This window comes from Camellia sinensis, chromosome 5 (assembly GCF_055761805.1).
Source record: "Camellia sinensis isolate YWXY chromosome 5, ASM5576180v1, whole genome shotgun sequence".
Taxonomy (NCBI): Eukaryota; Viridiplantae; Streptophyta; class Magnoliopsida; order Ericales; family Theaceae; genus Camellia; species Camellia sinensis.
In genome coordinates, this window is record NC_138965.1 from 132,859,690 (window position 1) to 132,882,756 (window position 23,067).

A 23,067-nucleotide genomic window follows, 5' to 3' on the forward strand; every position below is an offset into this window, starting at 1 on the left:
ACCTGGAAGTTCCTAAAATCCAATCACATTGTATTTGTCTTGTTCAAATAATGGCAATGTGAGAGAGAAGGGCGTTTCGGAGGGCTTGGCCTTTCTCTGAGTACAACTCCGTTTCACAGACGACGAGTCTGGGAGGGCTTCGAATAGCGACTCCAAGTCCAAATCCAACCAAGTATGTCAATGTAAAAGAGAACCGTTTTTAATATAGAGCAACGGACAGACAGAGAGAGCGAGAGAGAGAGAGATAGACTGAGATCGACGGAGAAGAGACCCACATGGACACAGACAGACCAAGATCGCTGGAGACAGACCGAAATAAACAGGGATCGACAGAGAGAGACCGACATCGACGGAGAATAGGCCGACATCGACACAGAGAGACCAAGATCGATAGCCAGAGAGAAAAAAACCTTTGATTTGCGGCGGCGGTCCCAATGGAGGTGCCGATCTGAGAAGGCTGTCAGCACCGGAGGCCACCGACGCTTGGGTGGTCAGCGGGGGTCACGAACCCTTTGATTTGTTCAGTGGTTGTCCCAATTTGTTTATGAACACTTCGAAATGAACACTTGATGTTACTCCTTTTGTGTTTACTACGAATACTTTGAAATGAACACTTGATGTTACTCCTTCTGTGTTTACGAACATTTTGAAATGAACGCTTTGTTACTCCATTTGTGGTTTTGAACACTTTGAAATGTTACTCCTTCATACTTTTCGTGAAAATACTTACACCATTTTTGAAAAGTTACTCCTTTTGTTCAAGAAATTGTACCGTTTGTGAGCGGCAACTTAAAGCTTCGTCGGAAGTCACTTATAGCATTTGTGATAAAAAAAAACAAAATATTTACACATTTAGCTTAAGCTTACACCTTTTCGTGGCAGGGCTTACACCATTTTTGAAAAGTTACTCCTTTTGTGTAAGAATTTTTTTCATAACATTTATACTTTAACTTCCAACTTACACCTTTGTGAAACCCCAACTTAAAGTTTTATTCGGAAGTCACTTACACCTTTTGGGAAAAAAAAATCATCAAATTTACACCTTTTTCTTAAGCTTACACCTTTTCGAGAAAATACTTACACCATTTTTGAAAACGTACTCCTTTTGTGTAAGAATTTTTGGCATAACATTTATACTTTTTCTTCCAACTTACACCTTCTGTGAAAGAGTGTATAAGCACAGAAGGAGTAAATGTTATGACAAAAATTCTTACACAAAAGGAGTACATTTTCAAAAATGGTGTAAATATGTTCCCAAAAAGGTGTAAGCTTAAGCAAAAGGTGTAAATTTCATTAATTTTGTTTTTCACAAAAGGTATAAGTGACTTCCGAAGATGCTTTAACTTGGTCTTTCACAAAAGGTGTAAGTTGGAAGAAAAAGTATAAGTGTTGTGCCAAAAATTCTTACACAAAAGGAGTACCTTTTCAAAAATGGTGTAAATATGTTCCCAAAAAGGTGTAAGCTTAAGCAAAATGTCTAAATTTTATGAATTTTTTTTTTCACAAATGGTATAAGTGACTTCCGACGAAGCTTTAAGTTGGGCTTTCCCATATGGTGTAAGTTCGAAGACAAAGTATAAATGTTATGCCAAAAGTTCTTACACCAAAGGAGTAACTTTTGAAAAATGGTGTAAGCACTTCCACGAAAAGGTGTAAGCTTAAGGAAAATGTGTAAATTTGATGAATTTTTTTTTCCACAAAAGGTGTAACTTCGGAGCAAAAGTATAAATCTTATGAAAAAAATTGTTACACAAAAGGTTTAAGTTGGGCTTTCACAAACGGTGTAAGTTCGAAGAAAAAGTATAAATCTTATGCCACAAAGAAATGTCAGTAACATCGCAAAACGTCTAAGTTCGGTTTTTTCCCCCGAAAACCTGTAAGTTCCTAAAATCCAATCACACTGTATTTGTCTTGTTCAGATAATGGCAATGTGAGAGAGAAGGGCGTTTCGGAGGGCTTGGCCTTTCTCCCAGTAGAACTCCGTTTCATACAAGACGAGTCTGGGAAGGCTTCCAATAGCGACTCCGAGTCCAAATCCAACCAAGTATGTCAATGTAAAAGAGAACCGTTGATAGACTGAGGTCAACAGACATAGAGACCTAGATGGACACTTATCGACAGAAGGACCGAAATCGACAGAGATCGACAGAGAAGAGACCCACGCTGGAGACAGACCGAGATAAACAGGGATCGACAGAGACAGACCGACATCGACACAGAGAGTCCAAGATCGATAGGCAATCTTTCAAAAAATCTTTGCTTTGCGGCGGCGGTGCAAGTGGAGTTGCCGATCTCAGAAGGCTGTGAGGACCGGAGCCCACCGACGCTTGGGTGGTCAGCGGGGGTCACGAATCCTTTGATTTGTTCAGTGGTTGTGTCAATTGGTTTATGAACACTTCGAAATGTTACTCCTTTTGTGTTTACTACTTTGAGATGAACATATGTTACTCCTTCTGTGTTTACGAACATTTTGAAATGAACCCTTTGTTACTCCTTTTCTGGTTATCAACACTTTGAAATGTTACTCCTTCGTTAATATATTTACACCATTTTGGAAAAGTTACTCCTTTTGTGTAAGAATTGTTGGCATAAGATTTATACTTTTTCTTCGAACTGACAGTTTTTGTGAAACCGAACTTAAACCTATTTCGGAAGTCACTTATACCTTTTGTGAAAAAAAAAATTCATTAATTTTGCACCTTTTGCTTATGCTTACACTTTTTCCTGAAAATACTTACACAATTTTTGAAAAGTTACTCCTTTTGTGTAAAAATTTTTGGCATAACATTTATACTTTTGGGCTTATATACTCTTTCACAGAAGGTGTAAGTTTGAAGAAAAAGTATAAATCTTATGAGAAAAATTATTTCATAAAAGGAGTAACTTTTCAGAAAAATATAAGCAGTTTCACGAAAAGGTATAAGCCGGTGCAAAAGGTGTAAATTTGAAGAATTTATTTTTTCGCAAAAGGTATAACTGACTTGCGAAAAAGCTTTAAGTTGGGCATCCACAAACGGTGTAAGTTCGAAGAAAAGCTATAAAAGTTATGCCAAATATTTTTACAGAAAAGGAGTAACTTTTTAAAATAAATATATGCACTTCCACGAAAAGGTATAAGTGACTTGCGAAAAAGGTTTAAGTTGGCCTTCCACAAACGGTGTAAGTTCGAAAAAATGTATAAATCTTATGCCAAAAATTCTTACACAAAAGGAGTAAATTTTCAAAAAAAATTATAAGCACTTCCACGAAAAGGTATAAGCTTAGGCAAAAGGTGTAAATTTGATGAATTTATTTTTCCACAAAAGGTATAACTGAATTCCGAAAAACCTTTAAGTTGGGCTTCCACAAAAGGTGTAAGTTCGAAGAAAAGGTATAAATCTTATGCCAAAAATTCTTACACGAAAGGAGTAACTTTTCGAAAAAAATATAAGCACTTCCACGAAAGGTGTAAGCTTAAGCAAAAGGTGTAAATTTGATGAATTTATCTTTTCACAAAATGTATAAGTGACTTCCGAAAAGGGTTTAAGTTGGCCTTCCACAAACGGTGTAAGTTCGAAGAAAAGGTATAAATCTTATGCCAAAAAATCTTACACAAAAGGAGTAACTTTTCCAAAAAAATATAAGCACTTCCACGAAAAGGTATAAGCTTAAGCAAAAGGTGTAAATTTGATGAATTTATTTTTTCACAAATGGTATAACTGACTTCCAAAAAAGCTTTAAGTTGGACTTTCAGAAAAGGTGTAAGTTCGGAGAAAACGTATAGATCTATGCCACAAAGAGATGTAAGTAACTTCGCAAAACGTCCAAGTTCCGTTTTTTTTGTAAGTTCCTAAAATCCAATCACACTGTATTTTTCTTGTTCGGATAATGGCAATGTGAGAGACAAGGGCGTTTCGGAGGGCTTGGCCTTTGTCCCAGTAGAACTCCGTTTCAGAGAAGACGAGTCTGTGAGGGCTTGGAATAGCGACTCCGACCCCAAATCCAACCAAGTATGTCAATGTAAAAGAGAACCGTTTTTAATATAGAGCAACGGACAGAGAGAGAGAGAGATAGACTGAGATCGACAGACATAGAGACCTAGATGGCCACTGATCGACAGAGGGACCGAGATCGACAGAGATCGACAGAGAAGAGACCCACATGGACACCGACAGACCAAGATCGCTGGAGACAGACCGAGATAAACAGGGATCGACAGAGAGAGACCGACATCGACACAGAGAGACCAAGATCGATAGCTAATCTTTCAAAAAACCTTTGATTTGCGGCGGCGGTGCCAGTGGAGGTGCCGATCTCAGAAGACTGTGAGCACCGGAGCCCACCGACGCTTGGGTGGTCAGCGGTGGTCACGACCCTTTGATTTGTTCAGTGGTTGTCTCAATTGGGTTTATGAACACTTCGAAATGTTACTCCTTCTGTGTTTACTACTCTGAGATGAACATATGTTACTCCTTCTGTGTTTACGAACATTTTGAAATGAACCCTTTGTTACTCCTTTTCTGGTTATCAACGCTTTGAAATGTTACTCCTTCATACTTTTCGTGAAAATGTTTACACCATTTTTGAAAAGTTACTGCTTTTGTGTAAGAATTGTTGGCATGAGATTTATACTTTTTCTTCGAACTTACACCTTTTGTGAAAGGCCAACTTAAACCTATTTCGGAAGTCACTTATACCTTTTGTGGAAAAAAGAAATCATCAAATTTACACCTTTTTCTTAACCTTATTCCTTTTCGTGGTAGTGCTTATATTTTTTTTTAAAAGTTACTCCTTTTGTGTAAGAATTTGTGCCATCAAGTTTATACTTTTGTGGTTATATACTCTTTCACAAGAGGTGTAAGTTTGAAGAAAAAGTTTAAATCTTATGACAAAAATTATTTCACAAAAGGAGTAACTTTTCAAAAAAAATATAAGCACTTCCACGAGAGGGTCAAAATGTGTAAATTTGATGAATTTATCTTTTCACAAAAGGTATAAGTGACTTCTGACAAAGCTTTAAGTTGGCCTTCCACAAACGGTGTAAGTTCGAAGAAAATGTATAAAAGTTATGCCAAAAATTGTTACACAAAAGGAGTAACTTTTCAAAAAAAATATAAGCACTTCCACGAAAAGGTATAAGCTTAAGCAAAAGGTGTAAATTTGATGAATTTATCTTTTCAGAAAATGTATAATTGACTTCCGAAAAAGGTTTAAGTTGGCCTTCCACAAACGGTGTAAGTTCGAAGAAAATGTATAAATCTTATGCCAAAAATTCTTACACAAAAGGAGTAACTTTTCAAAAAAAATATAAGCACTTCCACGAAAAGGTATATGCTTAGGCAAAAGGTGTAAATTTGATGAATTTATTTTTCCACAAAGGGTATAACTGAATTCCGAAAAACCTTTAAGTTGGGCTTCCACAAAAGGTGTAAGTTCGAAGAAAAGGTATAAATCTTATGCCAAAAATTCTTACACAAAAGGAGTAACTTTTCGAAAAATATATAACCACTTCCACGAAAGGTGTAAGCTTAAGCAAAAGGTGTAAATTTGATGAATTTATCTTTTCACAAAAGGTATAAGTGACTTCCGAAAAGGGTTTAAGTTGGCCTTCCACAAACGGTGTAAGTTCGAAGAAAAGGTATAAATCTTATGCCAAAAAATCTTACACAAAAGGAGTAACTTTTCCAAAAAAATATAAGCTCTTTCACGAAAAGGTATAAGCTTAAGCAAAAGGTGTAAATTTGATGAATTTATTTTTTCACAAATGGTATAACTGACTTCCAAAAAAGCTTTAAGTTGGACTTTCAGAAAAGGTGTAAGTTCGGAGAAAACATATGGATCTATGCCACAAAGAGATGTAAGTAACTTCGCAAAACGTCCAAGTTCCGTTTTTTTTTTGTAAGTTCCTAAAATCCAATCACACTGTATTTTTCTTGTTCGGATAATGGCAATGTGAGAGACAAGGGCGTTTCGGAGGGCTTGGCCTTTGTCCCAGTAGAACTCCGTTTCAGAGAAGACGAGTCTGTGAGGGCTTGGAATAGCGACTCCGACCCCAAATCCAACCAAGTATGTCAATGTAAAAGAGAACCGTTTTTAATATAGAGCAACGGACAGAGAGAGAGAGAGAGAGAGAAAGAGAGAGATAGACTGAGATCGACAGACATAGAGACCTAGATGGCCACTGATCGACAGAGGGACCGAGATCGACAGAGATCGACAGAGAAGAGACCCACATGGACACCGACAGACCAAGATCGCTGGAGACAGACCGAGATAAACAGGGATCGACAGAGACAGACCGACATCGACACAGAGAGTCCAAGATCGATAGCCAATCTTTCAAAAATTCTTTGACTTGCGGCGTCGGTGCAAGTGGAGTTGCCGATCTCAGAAGGCTGTGAGCACCGGAGCCCACCACGCTTGGGTGGTCAGCGGGGGTCACGAACCCTTTGATTTGTTCAGTGGTTGTCTCAATTGGTTTATGAACACTTCGAAATGTTACTCCTTTTGTGTTTACTATTTTGAGATGAACATATGTTACTCCTGTGTTTACGAGCATTTTCAAATGAACCCTTTCTTACTCCTTTTCTGGTTATCAACGCTTTCAAATGTTACTCCTTCATTAAAATATTTACAACATTTTGGAAAAGTTACTCCTTTTGTGTAAGAATTGTTGGCATAAGATTTATACTTTGGACTTTTTCTTCGAACTGACACCTTTTGTGAAAGCCCAACTTAAACCTATTTCGGAAGTCACTTATACCTTTTGGGGAAAAAAAAATCATTAATTTTGCACCTTTTGATTAAGCTTACACTTTTTACTGAAAATACTTACACCATTTTTTAAAAGTTACTCCTTTTGTGTAAGAATTTTTGGCATAACATTTATACTTTTGTGCTTATATACTCTTTCACAGAAGGTGTAAGTTTGAAGAAAAAGTATAAATCTTATGAGAAAAATTATTTCACAAAAGGAGTAACTTTCAAGAAAAATATAAGCAGTTTCACGAAAAGGTATAAGCCGAAGCAAAAGGTGTAAATTTGATGAATTTATTTTTTCACAAAAGGTATAACTGACTTGCGAAAAAGCTTTAAGTTGGGCATCCATAAAAGGTGTAAGTTCGGAGAAAAGGTATAAATCTTATGCCAAAAATTCTTACACAAAAGGAGTAACTTTTCGAAAACAATATAAGCACTTCCACGAAAGGTATAAGCTTAAGCATAAGGTGTAAATTTGATGAATTTATCTTTTCACAAAAGGTATAAGTGACTTCCGAAAAAGGTTTAAGTTGGCCTTCCACAAACGGTGTAAGTTCGAAGAAAAGGTATAAATCTTATGCCAAAAATTCTTACACAAAAAGAGTAACTTTTCAAAAAAAATATAAGCACTTCCACGAAAAGGTATAAGCTTAAGCAAAAGGTGTAAGTTAATGAATTTATCTTTTCACAAAAGGTATAACTGACTTGCGAAAAAGCTTTAAGTTATCCTTCCACAAACGGTGTAAGTTCGAAGAAAAGGTATAATCTTATGCCAAAATTCTTACACAAAAGGAGTAACTTTTCAAAAAAATATAAGCACTTCCACAAAAAGGTATAAGCTTAGGGAAAAGGTGTAAATTGGATGAATTTATTTTTCCACAAAAGGTATAACTGATCGACAGACTGTTATCGACAGATATAGATACCGTTTTTAGTATAGAGCAACGGACAGAGAGATAGAGAGAGAGAGAGATAGACTGAGATCCACAGACATAGAGACCTAGATGGACACTGATCGACAGAGGGACCGAAATCGACAGAGATCGACAGAGAAGAGACCCACATGGACACCGACATACCAAGATCGCTGGAGACAGACCGAGATAAACAGGGATCGACAGAGAGAGACCGACATCGACACAGAGAGACCAAGATCGATAGCCAATCTTTCAAAAAACCTTTGATTTGCGGTGGAGGTGCCGATCTCAGAAGGCTGTGAGCACCGGAGCCCACCGACGCTTGGGTGGTCAGCGGGGGTCACGACCCTTTGATTTGTTCAGTGGTTGTCTCAATTGGGTTTATGAACACTTCGAAATGTTACTCCTTCTGTGTTTACTACTTTCAGATGAACATATGTTACTCCTTATGTGTTTACGAACATTTTGAAATGAACCCCATGTTACTCCTTTTCTGGTTATCAACGCTTTGAAATGTTACTCCGTCATACTTTTCGTGAAAATATTTACACCATTTTTGAAAAGTTACTGCTTTTGTGTAAGAATTGTTGGCATGAGATTTATACTTTTTCTTCGAACTTACACCTTTTGTGAAAGGCCAATTTAAACCTATTTCGGATGTCACTTATACCTTTTGTGGAAAAAAAAATTCATCAAATTTACACATTTTTCTTAACCTTATACCTTTTCGTGGAAGTGCTTATATATATTTTGAAAAGTTACTCCTTTTGTGTAAGAATTTTTGGCATAACACTTATACTTTTGTGGTTATATACTCTTTCACAACAGGAGTAAGTTTGAAGAAAAAGAAAGTATAAATCTTATGAGAAAAATTATTTCACAAAAGGAGTAACTTTTCAAAAAAAAGATAAGCAGTTCCACGAAAAGGTATAAGCTGAAGCAAAAGGTGTAAATTTGATGAATTTATTTTTTCACAAAAGGTATAAGTGACTTCCGAAAAGCTTTAACTTGGGCTTCCACAAAAGGTGTATGTTCGAAGCAAAGAGTATAAATCTTATGCCAAAAATTCTTACACAAAAGGAGTAAGTGTTCATAAAAGGTGTAAATGATTTGTACTTTCTTTATACTTTTCAGTAATCAGTTACGCCTTTTCTGAAATTCCTTACGCCTTTCTTGAAAACTTATACTTTTCTTGTGACCATTTACACCTTTAGTCATATAATATATTATTTTATTAATTTACCTGGAAAGTGACCTGCTTAGCAGGTCACCAATGTGTAAGTTTCCAAATATTTTGATATAACCCAATACATATAAATGTGTAAATGCAAAATGGAAGGGTGTAAGTGCCTTGCATACCATATGCAAGGCACACATGAGAAAAGTCCAATTGTGTTTAATTATAGAATAGAGAGAGAATCTAGATATAAGGTTTAAATTTTATTTTATGTGTTGGCTTAATTTTAGGTTTATATAGATCAAATCAGTTGTAAAAGATATTAATAATATACATTTTATAAGAGATAAGAGAGTTTCCTTTTTATTAAATTTATTTTAAGAGAGAAGATTGTATGAGATTTATATTTTCTTAAAATAAAGACTCATTTTGAGAGGAAGAGGAGGATTGAGAATTGAGTGTTTTTTTCTTTTTTTTTGTCTTTTTTTTTTTTGGGTATTGACCGACACGAATTTGCATTGCGCGAAATTAATATCTATGCTATTTTCATTGAACTGCTACAAGATCAACAATTTATATTTGCATTAAATAATTTTGAAGGTTAATATTTATGTTCTTAGAATAATTAATAAGTGTTTTAATTTTTTTTATAAAAAATTAAAAATTAAAAAAAATTAAATTAAGGTTTTGAAACACTTAGAGCCTCTAAGATGAAAAGTCACTTTAATATAATATATAGTATAGATACATAGATTATATTTAGGAAATAGATAAATATTAGGAAAGAGATTTTAAAAACGTGTAATTCAAATTTAAAAAAATAAAAATAAAATCTATAGTTACTTTGTTAGCCAATAGTATTATTTTTAAATATTTTAAAAATTACAAAAATTAGCAATTTTAGGTTGTTATGCTTTTTTTTTTCTTTTCTTTTCTTTTTTAAATATATAGTTACTTTGTTAGCTAATAGTACTATTTTAAAATATTTTTAAAACTACAAAAATTAGTAATTGTGGTTTTACGTTCATTTTATTCTATAACATTTTTTTTGAATATATAATTATTTTTTATGAGAATTTTTTAAAATTAAAAAAATTAGTAATTGTGGTTTTAAGTTCTTTTTAATCTATAACGTTTTGTTTTAAAATATATAATTTGTTTGTGTGTGTGTGTGTTTTTTTTAATATATAATATTTTTTTAATGTATAATTACTTTGTCATGAAATGAGATTTAAGAAATGGAGAAATATTAGGAAAGATATTTTAAAAACTTGTAATTCAAAATTTTTGATGATTTTATTTTTTTTCTTTAATCTATAATTACCTTGTTGGCCAATACTATTCTAACCCTCTCATCAAATTTTTTTTAGAAACTTCTCTCATCCAAAATTTCTCTTTTCATAGAATTTCATGAAAAAAAAAAAAAAATTATCTTAACAAATTTAACTTATTTATAGAATAGGTCAATCTTAATTTTAACAAGCTATAGTCAAATTCGAATAATTAAGTTCATTTACCCCTACAAACTATTCTAATCAAACTTCTAAGGGCATTTCAGTCAATATCAATGATTACCAAAACAGCAAAGGTCAACAACCTTCCTTCACAGACAAAAACCCTTCTACAAAGCAGGGGGATATACACACATTAGCTTATCAACTTCTCAAAATCTCACTTTTTTTTGTTCTCTCTAAACTTTCTCATAATATTCTCTCAATTTTATGCAAAAACACACATGAATCTATCTTTCTAAATAGTCACCTCATCTCCTTTGTTCTCTCTCTCTCTCTGCTTTCTCTCTCTATATAGCTGTCTCTTTTTATTCACACTATCACAGGCATCTTCTTGAATTCTTTAATGGCACCAAACGAAAAAGCGTCTCTTTAAACACTGTCTTGATTACTAAATACGGAAAAACCAATTGTTCACACTATCTCTCCGCTCTCATTCTCAATTTCCATTCCTGTATTTCTATATTGTGTCTTGTACGAGTGTGTATATTTTGATGGGTCTCTAAAATGGGTTCTCTTGAAAGTGGACTTTCATTCAAGAGAGATCAAAATCTACCTCGTTCAACGAGCAGGAATGAGAGAAACCCATTTGGTCAAAGACCCAGATCGAGACTTGCAAGATTTGTATTGTTCAAGAAGATTGATTATCTACAATGGATTTGCACTGTGGGTGTCTTCTTCTTCTTTGTGGTTCTTTTCCAGATGTTCTTGCCTGGTTCAGTGATGGAAAAATCGGAGAATTCAGAGGTAGTGTCTGGAGATTTGATGTTGTGGAAAGAGATTGGTGGGTTAGATTTTGGGGAAGATATTAAGTTTGAGCCATCAAAGCTTTTGGCTAAATTTCAAAAAGAGTCTAAAGAGGTCAATATGTCTTCTGTTTCAAGGAGAGGATTGAGCTTTGGGTATAGAAAACCCCAGCTTGCTTTGGTGAGTACTGAGTAGTAGTGATATTTCATGTCAATTTTTTATGTTCGTGTTGTTTTCAGTTCTGATTGGAATTGGTTTGATAGTGATGTGTTGATTTGGTTTGATAGTGATGTGTTGATTTGGTTAGTTTGAATGTGATAATGTGATGTGTTTGATTTGGAATTAGGTTGTTCTTGGTGAGTAGCTTATTGGGGCAGTGTTTATGTTGGGGTTTATAATTTACATTGTTTTGATTCCTACTTGTAGGTTTTTGCAGATCTGTTATTTGATCCACAACAGATACTAACGGTTACTGTTGCTATTGCTTTGAGGGAAATTGGGTATGAAATTGAGGTAATTTTTTGATCACTGAATCCCATTTTTGTTTTTAAATTTTCGGTTTTTAGGTGGCAATTTGGATTGATTTAAGTCGAACCAACTTGTGCCATTTTTTTGTTTCATTGGTGTAATATTTTGCTGTCTTCTGGAAATTTATCTACCTTATTGAGCATGGCTTTTATGTGAGACTTGACCTACAACTAGCAGATTATTGAAATGGAGACTAATGTAGCTTGTCAGCTCAAATGTCATAATTCATACCATGTATGTTTCCAGAGGGAATGAGTTTTCAATATGAACATGCAAACTAACTTGTTGATTAGGGGTTTTCATTGCGAACATATGTTTAGTGTTTGGTAACTTTGCCAGTTTCCTGTAAAACATATTGCTTAATTTTTCTTATTTTTATTTTTATTTTTTTGCAAAAAATCATAAAATCAAAAATCAAGAAGCAGATAACATATTTGGTACTCACATATGTTTTCAAAATATATATAAACAGAAATGCAAAAACATGTTTGGTAAGTTGTCGAAGGGGGTTGCCTGATGTGGTGGACTAGAGGGATGGGGGAGGGAATGAAAACTTGTTTTGAGAACAAGTGGTAACATTCTTTTTATTTTTTATTTTAATCCTCAAAATTTGAAAACTTTTACCTTTTTTTTTGGAAACGGAAACAGTTACCAAATATATTTTTATTTCCAATTTTCAAATATTTTGTGAAGAAAAGCAAAAAACAAAAGGGTTGCCAAACAGGGCCTTTTCTGTTGTTCCTTGTTAGGGGAAAACTTCAAATTAGTGCAATTAGAGGAAGGTAGAGAGCACTGAATATTTCTTGGAATAATAAACTCATATTTGTAACTGTGCTATGCAATGCAGTTCTGGGAGTGGCTGAGGAGTGACTGAGTTCTCTATCTTCCTTTTGTCTAGTCCAATTATTGTACCTTCATTTCAATAGAAGACAGTGAAAAGAATAAAAAAAATTTACACCATGGAAGACAAAAGCCATTAGTGAATTTTTCTCATTTTTTGTCTTCTTTTAAGGTAACAACTGTCGATGACTGTCCATGCTTTGATAGACTAATACCCACATTAGATATGCGAATTGCTCATGGAAACCACCTTATAAGGATATCCAAAACATTTTAAGGCACCTCATTGTCAAGTTCAAACCAATGTAGGTCCCTATGTAACTGCCAATAATGACCTCTCATAACTTGCCCATTTAAATTCAAATACCATATGCCTTAGTTTGATTCTCATGTATTCTCTATGTATATTATATGGTAGAAATGCATCATGCTTTTCCTCTCCATCTGTTATGGAAATTTCATGTCTTCTCTTGCCCTGCCCCATCCCCCCCCCCCCCCCCCCCTCCTCTCTCTCAAATCTTTGCATTTACACCCTTGTACTATTCACTTTGTTTGGTTTAGTTTAGAACACATTTTTTGAGATTTTTTGTTTTTCGTGTTTTTCTGGTCTTTAGTGATTTTTTTTTTCATATTTTATTCAAAAATTTTTAGATGCCTAAATCTAGACGCACTTAAAAAGTAAATATTTGTGAAGAAATCTAAAAAAATTCATTAAATACAAAAAAAAAAAAAAAGAAAAGAAAAAATGTACTGATTTTTTCCCTTAATATTTAGTGAAATTTTTTTAATTTGGAGTACTTGCCTTGATTCTAATATTTCATAAGTCTTAGCATCATGTGTTGTAATTTAATTGCAGGTTTACTCGCTTGAAGATGGTCCCGTGCTTGCTGTTTGGAAAAATATAGGAGTTCCAGTCACTATCATCAAAATCAGTGACAAGAAGGATGTCCTCGTAGATTGGCTAAAGTATGCCTATCATGCTTATTTTCTCATATATAATCTACTCAACAAGCCTTTGTCCCAATTACTTGGGTTGATTATATGGATCTATTTCTTCCAGTTGATTCTATTTGCAGTCATATTCTCAGTTAAGTTTAAGATAATTATTTTTTTGATCATCTCAACCCAAGTTCTCCTAAGCCTATGGGTGCACATGAGTATAACATCTTTTTTTTTTTTTGATAAATCACATGAGTATAACATCTTATTTGAATTTGCCTCATCTTATCTTTACTTGGTTGGTGTCACTGATAACTTCTTCCCAATGGATCATATATGATTTTCTTCTTCTTTTCTAACACTCTCTCAACATTCTCATTTCAGTTACACTAAGTTTTTGAACATTTTTTTCTCTCTTTCTTAAGCCAAAATTCAGTACCATACATCAGAGTGGGTCTCATAGCAGTCCTATAACATTTAAAATAAATAAGAATGATTTAGCTTTTTAGAATCAATCAATTATCTTCGTTCTCATTATGGTGCATACTTTTGCAGCTATGATGGCATAATTGTGAACTCAATTGAAGCCAGGGAAGTCTTTTCCTAGTAAGTTCTATCATGTTATTTTATGACCATACAAACTTCCTAATGTGTATCTTTCACTCAAATTTTTCTTCCCTCTGCCTATATTTTTATTCACTACAGATTAAATCACAGACAGATCTTCTAAACTAAACATCCCTGAACTTGATGGTCATGTAATTTATTGGTTGAAATTTTCACTGCCTTCTTTGAATAAGTTTTTTCAATGTGCAACCTGATAGTGGTTTGGCAGTATCTTTTTTAGATTAAAATGAATGATTTTACTTGTCACAGTCTTCTGCAGGAACCTTTCAAGTCAGTACCTCTTATATGGACCATCCATGAAAGAACACTCGCTAATCGTTTGAGACAATACATGTCAAGTGGCCAGTTTGAGCTTGTAAATGATTGGAAAAGATTCATCAACCGTGCTACTGTTGTGGTCTTCCCAAACCATGCCCTACCGGTAATACTCATTAAACTAGTCCCTTGTTCATTTTGTTCGTGTTTTGTCAAGAGATGGTGTCCATAGAAAGGCAATGGAAACATGACTACTAATGCATACCCCATTTGGCTTCGGCTAAATAAGCCAAAAAGCAAAAGCCTCTTTGTTTTCGGCTAAAAAACACCTTTTTAGCAATTACCAAAGACGTCGGTTTTTTTAGATTCTAAAAAAGCAAAAGTAAGTAAAAAAGCAATTGCCAAACCTTAAATAGCAACTAGAAAAAAAATCGAGTGCATTTAAAATTCCTTAAGAATTGACATTGTTTTTTAAATTGAATACTGTTCCAATGAATATTATGGCAAACAATTCACAAAAAAATAAAGAGTCATATGAAAATTGTTGATAACTGTATGATCATGTCTGTTTTTTAATCAAGGAAATATACTAGTTATATATAGCATGAGCTTGTTTCAGCTCCTAATCATGTTCATAATACTACTAGTTCACTTAGTAGTCATGCTTTATAGATGCATAAGTTGGTTTTAAAGTCCGTTTATTGACTCTCCATCTATGCTTTTGTCAGATGTTTTACTCTGCATGGGATTCCGGAAACTACTTTGTTATTCCGGGTTCTCCAGCTGAAGCATGGGAAGCAGACAACTTTCTTGTTTCATCCAAAGATGATCTACATGTCAAGATGGATTATGGGCATGATGACTTTGTTATCGTGATTGTGGGAAGTCAATTTTTGTACAGAGGCTTGTGGCTAGAGCATGCCTTTGTTTTGAAGGCTTTATTACCACTTTATGCAGACTTCCCATCTGATAACAATTCGAGTTCTCATCTTAAAATAATTATTTTAAGTGGGGATTCAACTGGCAATTATAGTGTGGCTGTGGAGGTAAAGCTTTGTCTAATATCCTTGTGTGTCTTTGGTTCAAATCCTTTTTGGACTTGATTGTTCTACCTTCTTCTTGGTTCACTTTTTTAATATTTACCTTTTTCCTGTAGGCCATTGCTCTTAATCTAAGATACCCAAGGAACAGTGTGAGGCATATTGCTGTTGATGAAGATGCAGACAGTGTTCTAAACATGGCTGATCTTGTGATATATGGATCCTTCCTCGAAGAGCAATCTTTTCCAAACATTTTGATAAAAGCTATGTGCTTTGGGAAGCCAATCATAGCCCCGGATCTCTCCATTATCAGGAAATATGTATGCACTGCTTTCTCTTTATATATATATATATATATATATGTCAATCAGTCAATATAGATTTTTGTTAAGAGTTAATAGAAGTTCGTAGTGTGAAATTTCGCATCACAAATTTTTTGTTTGCTAATTCTTGGTGCTGGATATGTTTATGTTAGAATTAAGACTGCAAATTAAGTAATGCTACTTTGATTCAACCTTTGAAATCATATAGCCAAGAGTGTCCCATCAGGTTGTATTTAGATATTTTACCCAAGTCCTGTCAGGTTACTTTTATATGTTTCGCCCAAGGGTTCTCATTTGTTGGAATTGATTAATATATTAGTCATTAACTTTCTAAAATTCAGCACCTGTCTGGATGAACTATCATATGGATACGCCATTGATGATCATGAAGATTTTTTACTTTTTAGGTTTATAATTTATTTTGCAGTACCTCATTTCAACTTGTTCGTTTGTAGTATATTTTGTTACTTTCCAGAAAAAAATACATATATTTATGTTTTCCGTGTAAGTTACTGACTGCATTGGCAATAACAATTAGGTTGATGACAGGGTGAATGGTTATCTATTTTCGAAGGAAAACATGAGGGTTCTAACAGAGACACTATTGGAAATAGTCTCAAATGGGAAGCTGTCACCTCTATCTCACAATATTTCATCAATTGGAAAACGCACTGCAAAAAACCTTATGGTTTCAGATACTGTTGAAGGGTATGCTTCTCTAATAGAAAATGTTCTCAAGCTCCCATCGGAAGTTGCACCTTCCAAGGCAGTTACAGAAATCCCTAGCAATTTGAAAGAGGAATGGCAATGGAAACTATTTGAGTCAATATCAGATTCAACACATCCAAATAGAACTTTGAGAACCCACAAATTTCTAGAGAAGATTGAAAAGCAGTGGAATGGTACTCAAACAGAGAGTTCTGGTGCTGCTGTGACTTCTACAAATGAAACATTTGTATATAGTATCTGGGAGGAACAAAAAAACATTAATATGGTTAATAGAAGGAAGAGAAGAGAAGAAGAAGAGGTAAGCGATTCAGAAGGCTGTTATGTTCTTTGAAATTGGGTTGAAAAATTTCTGATGATTTCCTTTAATATGTTTTTTCTTTTGGAAAATTTTGTCCTTTCTTAATTTGATGCAGTTGAAGGACAGAACTGATCAATCTCGGGGAACGTGGGAGGACGTATATCGAAATGCCAAAAGGGTTGATCGGTCTAAGAACGATCTGCATGAAAGGGATGATAGAGAGCTTGAAAGGACAGGTCAACCATTATGCATTTATGAACCTTACTTGGGGGAAGGAACTTGGCCTTTTTTGCACAATACTTCACTCTATCGCGGACTTGGGCTGGTAAGTCACAAAAATCATTGTGTCATCCTATTTTTTTTTTTTTTTTATAATTTTGCTGATAAATTTTTAACTTATAGTCCACCAAAGGTCGAAGGCCCAGGACAGATGATATTGATGCACCTTCTCGTCTTCCACTTCTTAGCAATCCTTACTACCGACATGCACTTGGTGAATATGGAGCCTTTTTTGCAATAGCTAACCGTGTTGACCGCATCCATAAAAATGCTTGGATAGGGTTCCAGTTGTGGAGAGCAACGGCAAGGAAGGTATATGATCACTCTTGGTACTGTCTCTCTGAAGGTTTATTTCTTGTCTCGTGTTACCTTGTTCTTGTAATTTTTTCCCATCTTGTAAGTTGGATATAGTTGTTTTGAACATTCTGTTGGAAATTGACTAGCATGCCCTATGACTGGTGGATGAAACTGTAGAGAGGGATCATTAGGTCCAGTAACATGGATGAATTGCAACTGACATTAAAACTTTTTAGAACATTCATAAATTTTCTATAAAATATGAATTGAAATCCACAAGCCATCTTGGAACAAAGTTTGATTAAAAGAAAAAAAAAATGGTAAAAAAAAGGCAATCAGCTCATGCAGTTAATTCAAGAAGAACTGACAATTATGATGTTTTCAGCTGTGACAAATTATGTTGAATATTATTGAGAGAATTTGCTACAATACTGTTGCACGATGGTTGATTTGTGTTCGTGTTGAGAGCCAAAAATGAGGTGAAACTTCCTCTTCAGTAACCTTTATGAGATGTTATAGTGTTTCCGGAATCTGTTACATGCAGAAACTAAGGTTAAATCAGAAAATATATGGAGTGGCTATTTTTATCTGAGCCTTAAACACAGTATTGCTTCACATATAATGTTGGTCTTAATCAGGAATCTTTGTCTAAGACTGCTGAAACTGCATTATTGGATGCTATCCAAGCACGAAGGCACGGTGATGCGCTCTACTTTTGGATTCGTATGGACACGGATCCAAGAAACCCATTGCAACAGGATTTTTGGACATTCTGTGATGCTATAAATGCTGGAAATTGCAAGTAAGAGTGGTCGTATCTATCACTCAATTTTGTTTAATTACATTTCTGCAAAATTTAGTATTTGTCTCACGGTTTTGAGTTTAAATTGGGTGTGCAACTAGGTTTGCCTTTTCCGAGGCTCTAAAGAAGATGTATGGCATTAAGCATGATTTGATGTCTCTTCCTCCGATGCCTATGGATGGGGACACATGGTCTGTTATGCACAGCTGGGTTTTACCAACCAAGTCCTTCTTGGAGTTTGTAATGTTTTCCAGGTTTGAGAAATTCTGAGCTCTTTTGTATCATTTTTGAAAACCATGTTAATTTTTCTAAAACAGAAAAACGAAAACTGACATGGAAAATTTGTTTGGTAAAGTGTTTTTCAATTTTTTTTTTCTAAAAAGTTCCACTCTTAGGAAATACTTTAAAGTTATTTTTGCATTAAAATGAAAACTATGTGAAAACAATTGGTGTTTCTTAGCTTTTCATTGTTTTGTTTCCAAAAACATAAAAATTGAAAACAATACCAGTCTGACCTTCATCATCGGTTATCTCCATATGATTGCTTGTTATGATTTTATATCACAAAAATGTCTAGGAGTTCATTAACTGGTGAAATTGTTGGCATGAATGTGGACCTCATTTGCAGAATGTTTGTAGATGCGTTGGATGCAGAATTCTATGATGAGCACCATCAAAGTGGCTATTGTTATCTGAGTTTATCCAAGGTGACTTGCTTCTGCTTCAACAACTTCTTTTGTGTTCTTGCAAGATAGTTCCGATCTTACTGTTAATTTTTGGTTTCTCTTGAGAATTAAATTGATTCCAGTTCAAAACAAAAAGCAGATGAATATTGTAATGTTTCAACTGAGGGTTCTGATGAAGATAGTCCTTGTTCTAAAAATAACTCGTGGAATTGTTTTGTTCAAATTGAGTTTTGATTCCATAACAGAATCATTTTGAATGCATCATTTCCTATGCTTTTGAAACTATGTTACCTGGAACGTGGATTGTTCGAGTATGTAGCTCGTTCTAGTAAGTAGATCGGGAACAGAAATGTTGTAGGCCACTTGCTTTAAAATGTGGTATGATAAGGGTTGAGTTCTCTAGAGTATACTGTTAAAATTTAAGAAATTCCTAGAGAAATTTTGTTTTAAAAATTAGACATAAAATAAAATGCAGTTTATTTATTTATTTTTTTCAAATTAATCATGTAAAATCACATTTGTATGAGTATTATGATTCATTTTTTCCCTCCACGCTACCACTGACAAGGCTTCCAAACCACTCCTTCCCCAAATGGGTGTGTTTTGTTTTGCTAGAACTTCACTTTCCTTATGTTTTAGTTCGTTGTATTTGATTTTCCTTCTAAGGAAATCTTAAGGAAATATATTGGAATTTTTTGGGATCGCTAAATTTTCTGTTTTGGAACGTGCAAACCAAAACGTAGAACACTAGGACATTAGCATTTTCTGCTAACACTGTTCCTAAATCAAAGTGAACTTATTTTATTTTCATTTGATTTTCAAATACTCCATTCATATACGGATGGATATTATACTATGGAGGAACTCACTCTTGAATTTTCTTTTTTCCCATTATCTATTTTTTTATTTATTTCTTTTTCCTCATTTTTCCCTTTAGAGTTCCCTAATTTTGATTGTTATGGTTGAGTTAGTTTTGCAATTAGATTTCTTTTATAGCAAATGCAATAATGGTATATATATTATCTGGTAGGACAAGCATTGCTACTCTCGGGTACTTGAGCTGCTTGTAAATGTATGGGCATACCACAGCGCTCGGAGGATGGTGCATGTGAATCCAGAGACCGGTCTAATGCAAGAACAACACATTTTCAAGAACCGGAGAGGTCAAATGTGGGTCAGATGGTTCTCATACACGACCCTCAAGGCCATGGACGAGGACTTAGCTGAGGAGTTGGATTCTGATCACACTAAGAGACGGTGGTTGTGGCCATCAACTGGTGAGGTCTTTTGGCAAGGCATGTTTGCAAAGGAGAGAAGTCAAAGAAACCGAGAGAAAGAGAAGAGGAAGAAACAAAGTAAGGATAAGATTTCGAGAATCAAGAGCCGGCATCACCAGAAAACAATCGGAAGGTATGTGAAGCCTTTGCCAGAGGATGTGGAAGGTTCAAACACAACTGTGGTTGTTGAAGCCAGGGTTTTGAGGTAGCATTGTGTTGGTTATTGAGGGATGTGGGCTAATTTGATAAAATTCAATTCTTTTTTAGAAATTTACTCTTCATTTTTTTTTTAATTTTTTTAATTTTAAAGTTTTTGTCAGAGAGGATGATGCATAGGTATGTGTATGTAATTTGTATGTGAGGCTTTGTATGTAACAGTTGCAGCCTTTCTGATATAATGATGCAAGTCAATGCTTATAATGTATACTAGTGTTATATACTCCATCTGGCCCATTGTGATAGTCTCTTTTGGAAAATTTCGACTTTTTAAGACGACAAATAATTATTACACTTCAATTTGAATTTTAAATAACTAATTTCAAAAATATCCTTCTATTTATATTTTTAAATTTATTTATAATTAGGAAAATAATATGAGGGATAATTTTAAAAAAATTTAAAATTTAAAGTTCTGACTTGGAAGTGGACATATATTGTAAGACAAAAAAAATGGACTAATAAAACAGGAGGGAGGGAGTATATATAAACTTGACTACAAGTTTCTAACGTTTCACTATCATTCAAAACAGCTACAGACGAGATGCTTAGATAGCAGTGCACAGTTTCACTATCTTCTTCGTCACCCATCATCAGTTTTATGTAGTCAACCGCCATACTCGAACTGAGAAAGCTCTCATGAAACAAACCATCCAACTGATGTTGAGTATCCCCTGAGGTTCACCGCTCGAACTGTGCACGTAAAACGCCACACACTCTCCGTTGCTCGCTTCTTCTTCGCCACTGCTATGGAAGTTGTAGTTGTTGGGCTGAGATGAGATTGAGTTCAACAATGGTGGCATATGGAGTCCCAATTTACATGGAAATGAACCACTTGTTTTTGTATGTGATTTTTGTTTTTCAAAGCTAACTAATTAAGGTTTCTTGTGATACAATTCTTGACGTGGCAGCATATTTGGTTCATTGGATGTGTGGGAGTATACTAATCACCAATGTTTGAGGGTCACAATTTTTGTGGCTCGAATGACTCGAAATTATCAAAATGACAAAACGACGTCGTTTTGATAATTTCAAACCATTTGAGCCACAAAAAATTATAGCTCTCAAACATTTTTCGTATACTAATTTAGCAATGTTACGTATGAAAAAAAAGAGCAAGTATTTATTAACTAATGAGAAATCTTAAACTACAATAATGAGACGCAATAAATATCTCTGTCATCTCATTTATAATTTGTTATTATTACCAATAATTTTTTGAGAGCAAATTACATAAGTAGTCTTCATATTTTTTTTAATGTCATTTTGATCCTTCTATAATTTTGACTTGATTTTGGTCATAAATTAATGATTTTGTCTCAATTTCAATCTTTATAATTTTAATCAGCTTGATTTTGATCATCAATTTATGGTTTTATCTTAATTTTGTCCCATTGATTACAATCATTAGTGTTTTCTAATGAAAAATATGTACGTAAGTGGCATATGTTATGTTTTTATAGGCAAACTTATATACTTATTCTGTTCAGTAAGTTAACTTCAATTAATTCAGTAATCATTTTCTTTCAAAAACATTCATCGACATTATCAATTGGACCAACCAAATTGATATAAAATTTAAAATTAAATATCAAAATTAAGCAAATTTAAATCATAGGGACCAAAATTACACAAAGAGCAAAATACAAGGACTACCAATTTAATTACCTTTTTTGGGGGGTCTAATTAAAATGCTTATGGGTATGTTTGTTATTATTGTTAACATAATTGAATTTGTATCCTCTACATCCAATGAACCAATATCCTCTTGCACGTCAAAAATGTACCACAAGTAACCTACTTAACTCGAAATTTAATTTTTTTTATTTTTTTTTTAAAAAAAAAGGTACGTAAACGAGTGGTGTTTTTATCCAAGTAAATTAGAACTCTACAGGCAGCATACTCATTTACGTAACCGTGTAATATATTTGTTGCTTTATATATATGTATAAATATTTGGATGTTACTAAGAAAACTTGTAAACCTATCTCTACTGATTTCTCAATCTCTTGTTCATTCATCAAACTCTTCTCACTTTCTCTACTCTTCACTTTCAATTTCCTTTGCTTTTCAAAAAAATATCTGATCATGGAAACCACCACTGTTGAACTCAATCTCATCTCAGCCCAACAACTACCGCTTCTATGCAATTCACTACTCTCCAAGAAGAAGGAGAACATTCAACATACTTACGTGGTTGTGTCGATCAACCCTAATCAAAAGCTCACAACTAGGGTTGGTTCATGTTCATTGTCGATTCGGAGCTGATCAATCCGTGCTCTACTATGGTGTTTGAGATCTACTGTGTTTGATGCTTTCGCAAGGACAAATGCATCGGCTCTGTTCATGTTTTGGTCAAGAGCTTGATAGGGAAGAAAAGTCATAGCAGTGGTGATGAAGAAGCGTGTAGCGGAGAGTGCATGCGTTCACGTGCACAGTTCGGGTTGTGAAGCTCAAGATACTGAATATTGGAGTGAGAATGTTGGATGGTCTGTTTCATGTGATCATAGTACAATCGCAACTGCACGTAACCCTAATTTAAGATGAGCCATGTAAATTTTGTGTTATCGCGTGCATGTTATTTATGAGTTTTGTTTATTTGTTGTTCTCTATTTTGTGTCTCATTGCTTATGTTTAATGGAGGAAGAAGATTCATACAACAAGAGTACTACATATATTCTCATTCTTTTCGTGTAAGAATCTAATGTTTTGAAAATCGGAATGGTGAGTGAATCGGAAAAAAGATCGGGTCACTGGTTCAACCGTCGGGTCGAAGTGGTCGAACCGTGACGTCATAATTAATATTATATAATTAAAAATATAATTATAAATTATAAATAA

The 23,067-nt window shown here is 34.3% G+C and overlaps 1 protein-coding gene across 1 annotated transcript; it reads left to right on the forward strand.

Moving 5' to 3' along the window:
* Window positions 1-10,453: 10,453 nt before the first annotated feature.
* On the forward strand, window positions 10,454-20,434 carry LOC114281060 (uncharacterized). The gene is made up of 14 exons (XM_028223509.2): window positions 10,454-11,270; window positions 11,517-11,603; window positions 13,315-13,424; window positions 13,953-14,003; window positions 14,274-14,445; window positions 15,008-15,325; window positions 15,436-15,639; window positions 16,181-16,669; window positions 16,785-16,994; window positions 17,072-17,260; window positions 17,884-18,047; window positions 18,149-18,301; window positions 18,676-18,754; window positions 19,764-20,434. Exons 1-14 carry the CDS (start codon window positions 10,851-10,853, stop codon window positions 20,217-20,219), a joined length of 3,102 nt encoding a protein of 1,033 aa, XP_028079310.2. The 5' UTR covers window positions 10,454-10,850; the 3' UTR covers window positions 20,220-20,434.
* The last annotated feature ends 2,633 nt before the right edge of the window (window positions 20,435-23,067 follow it).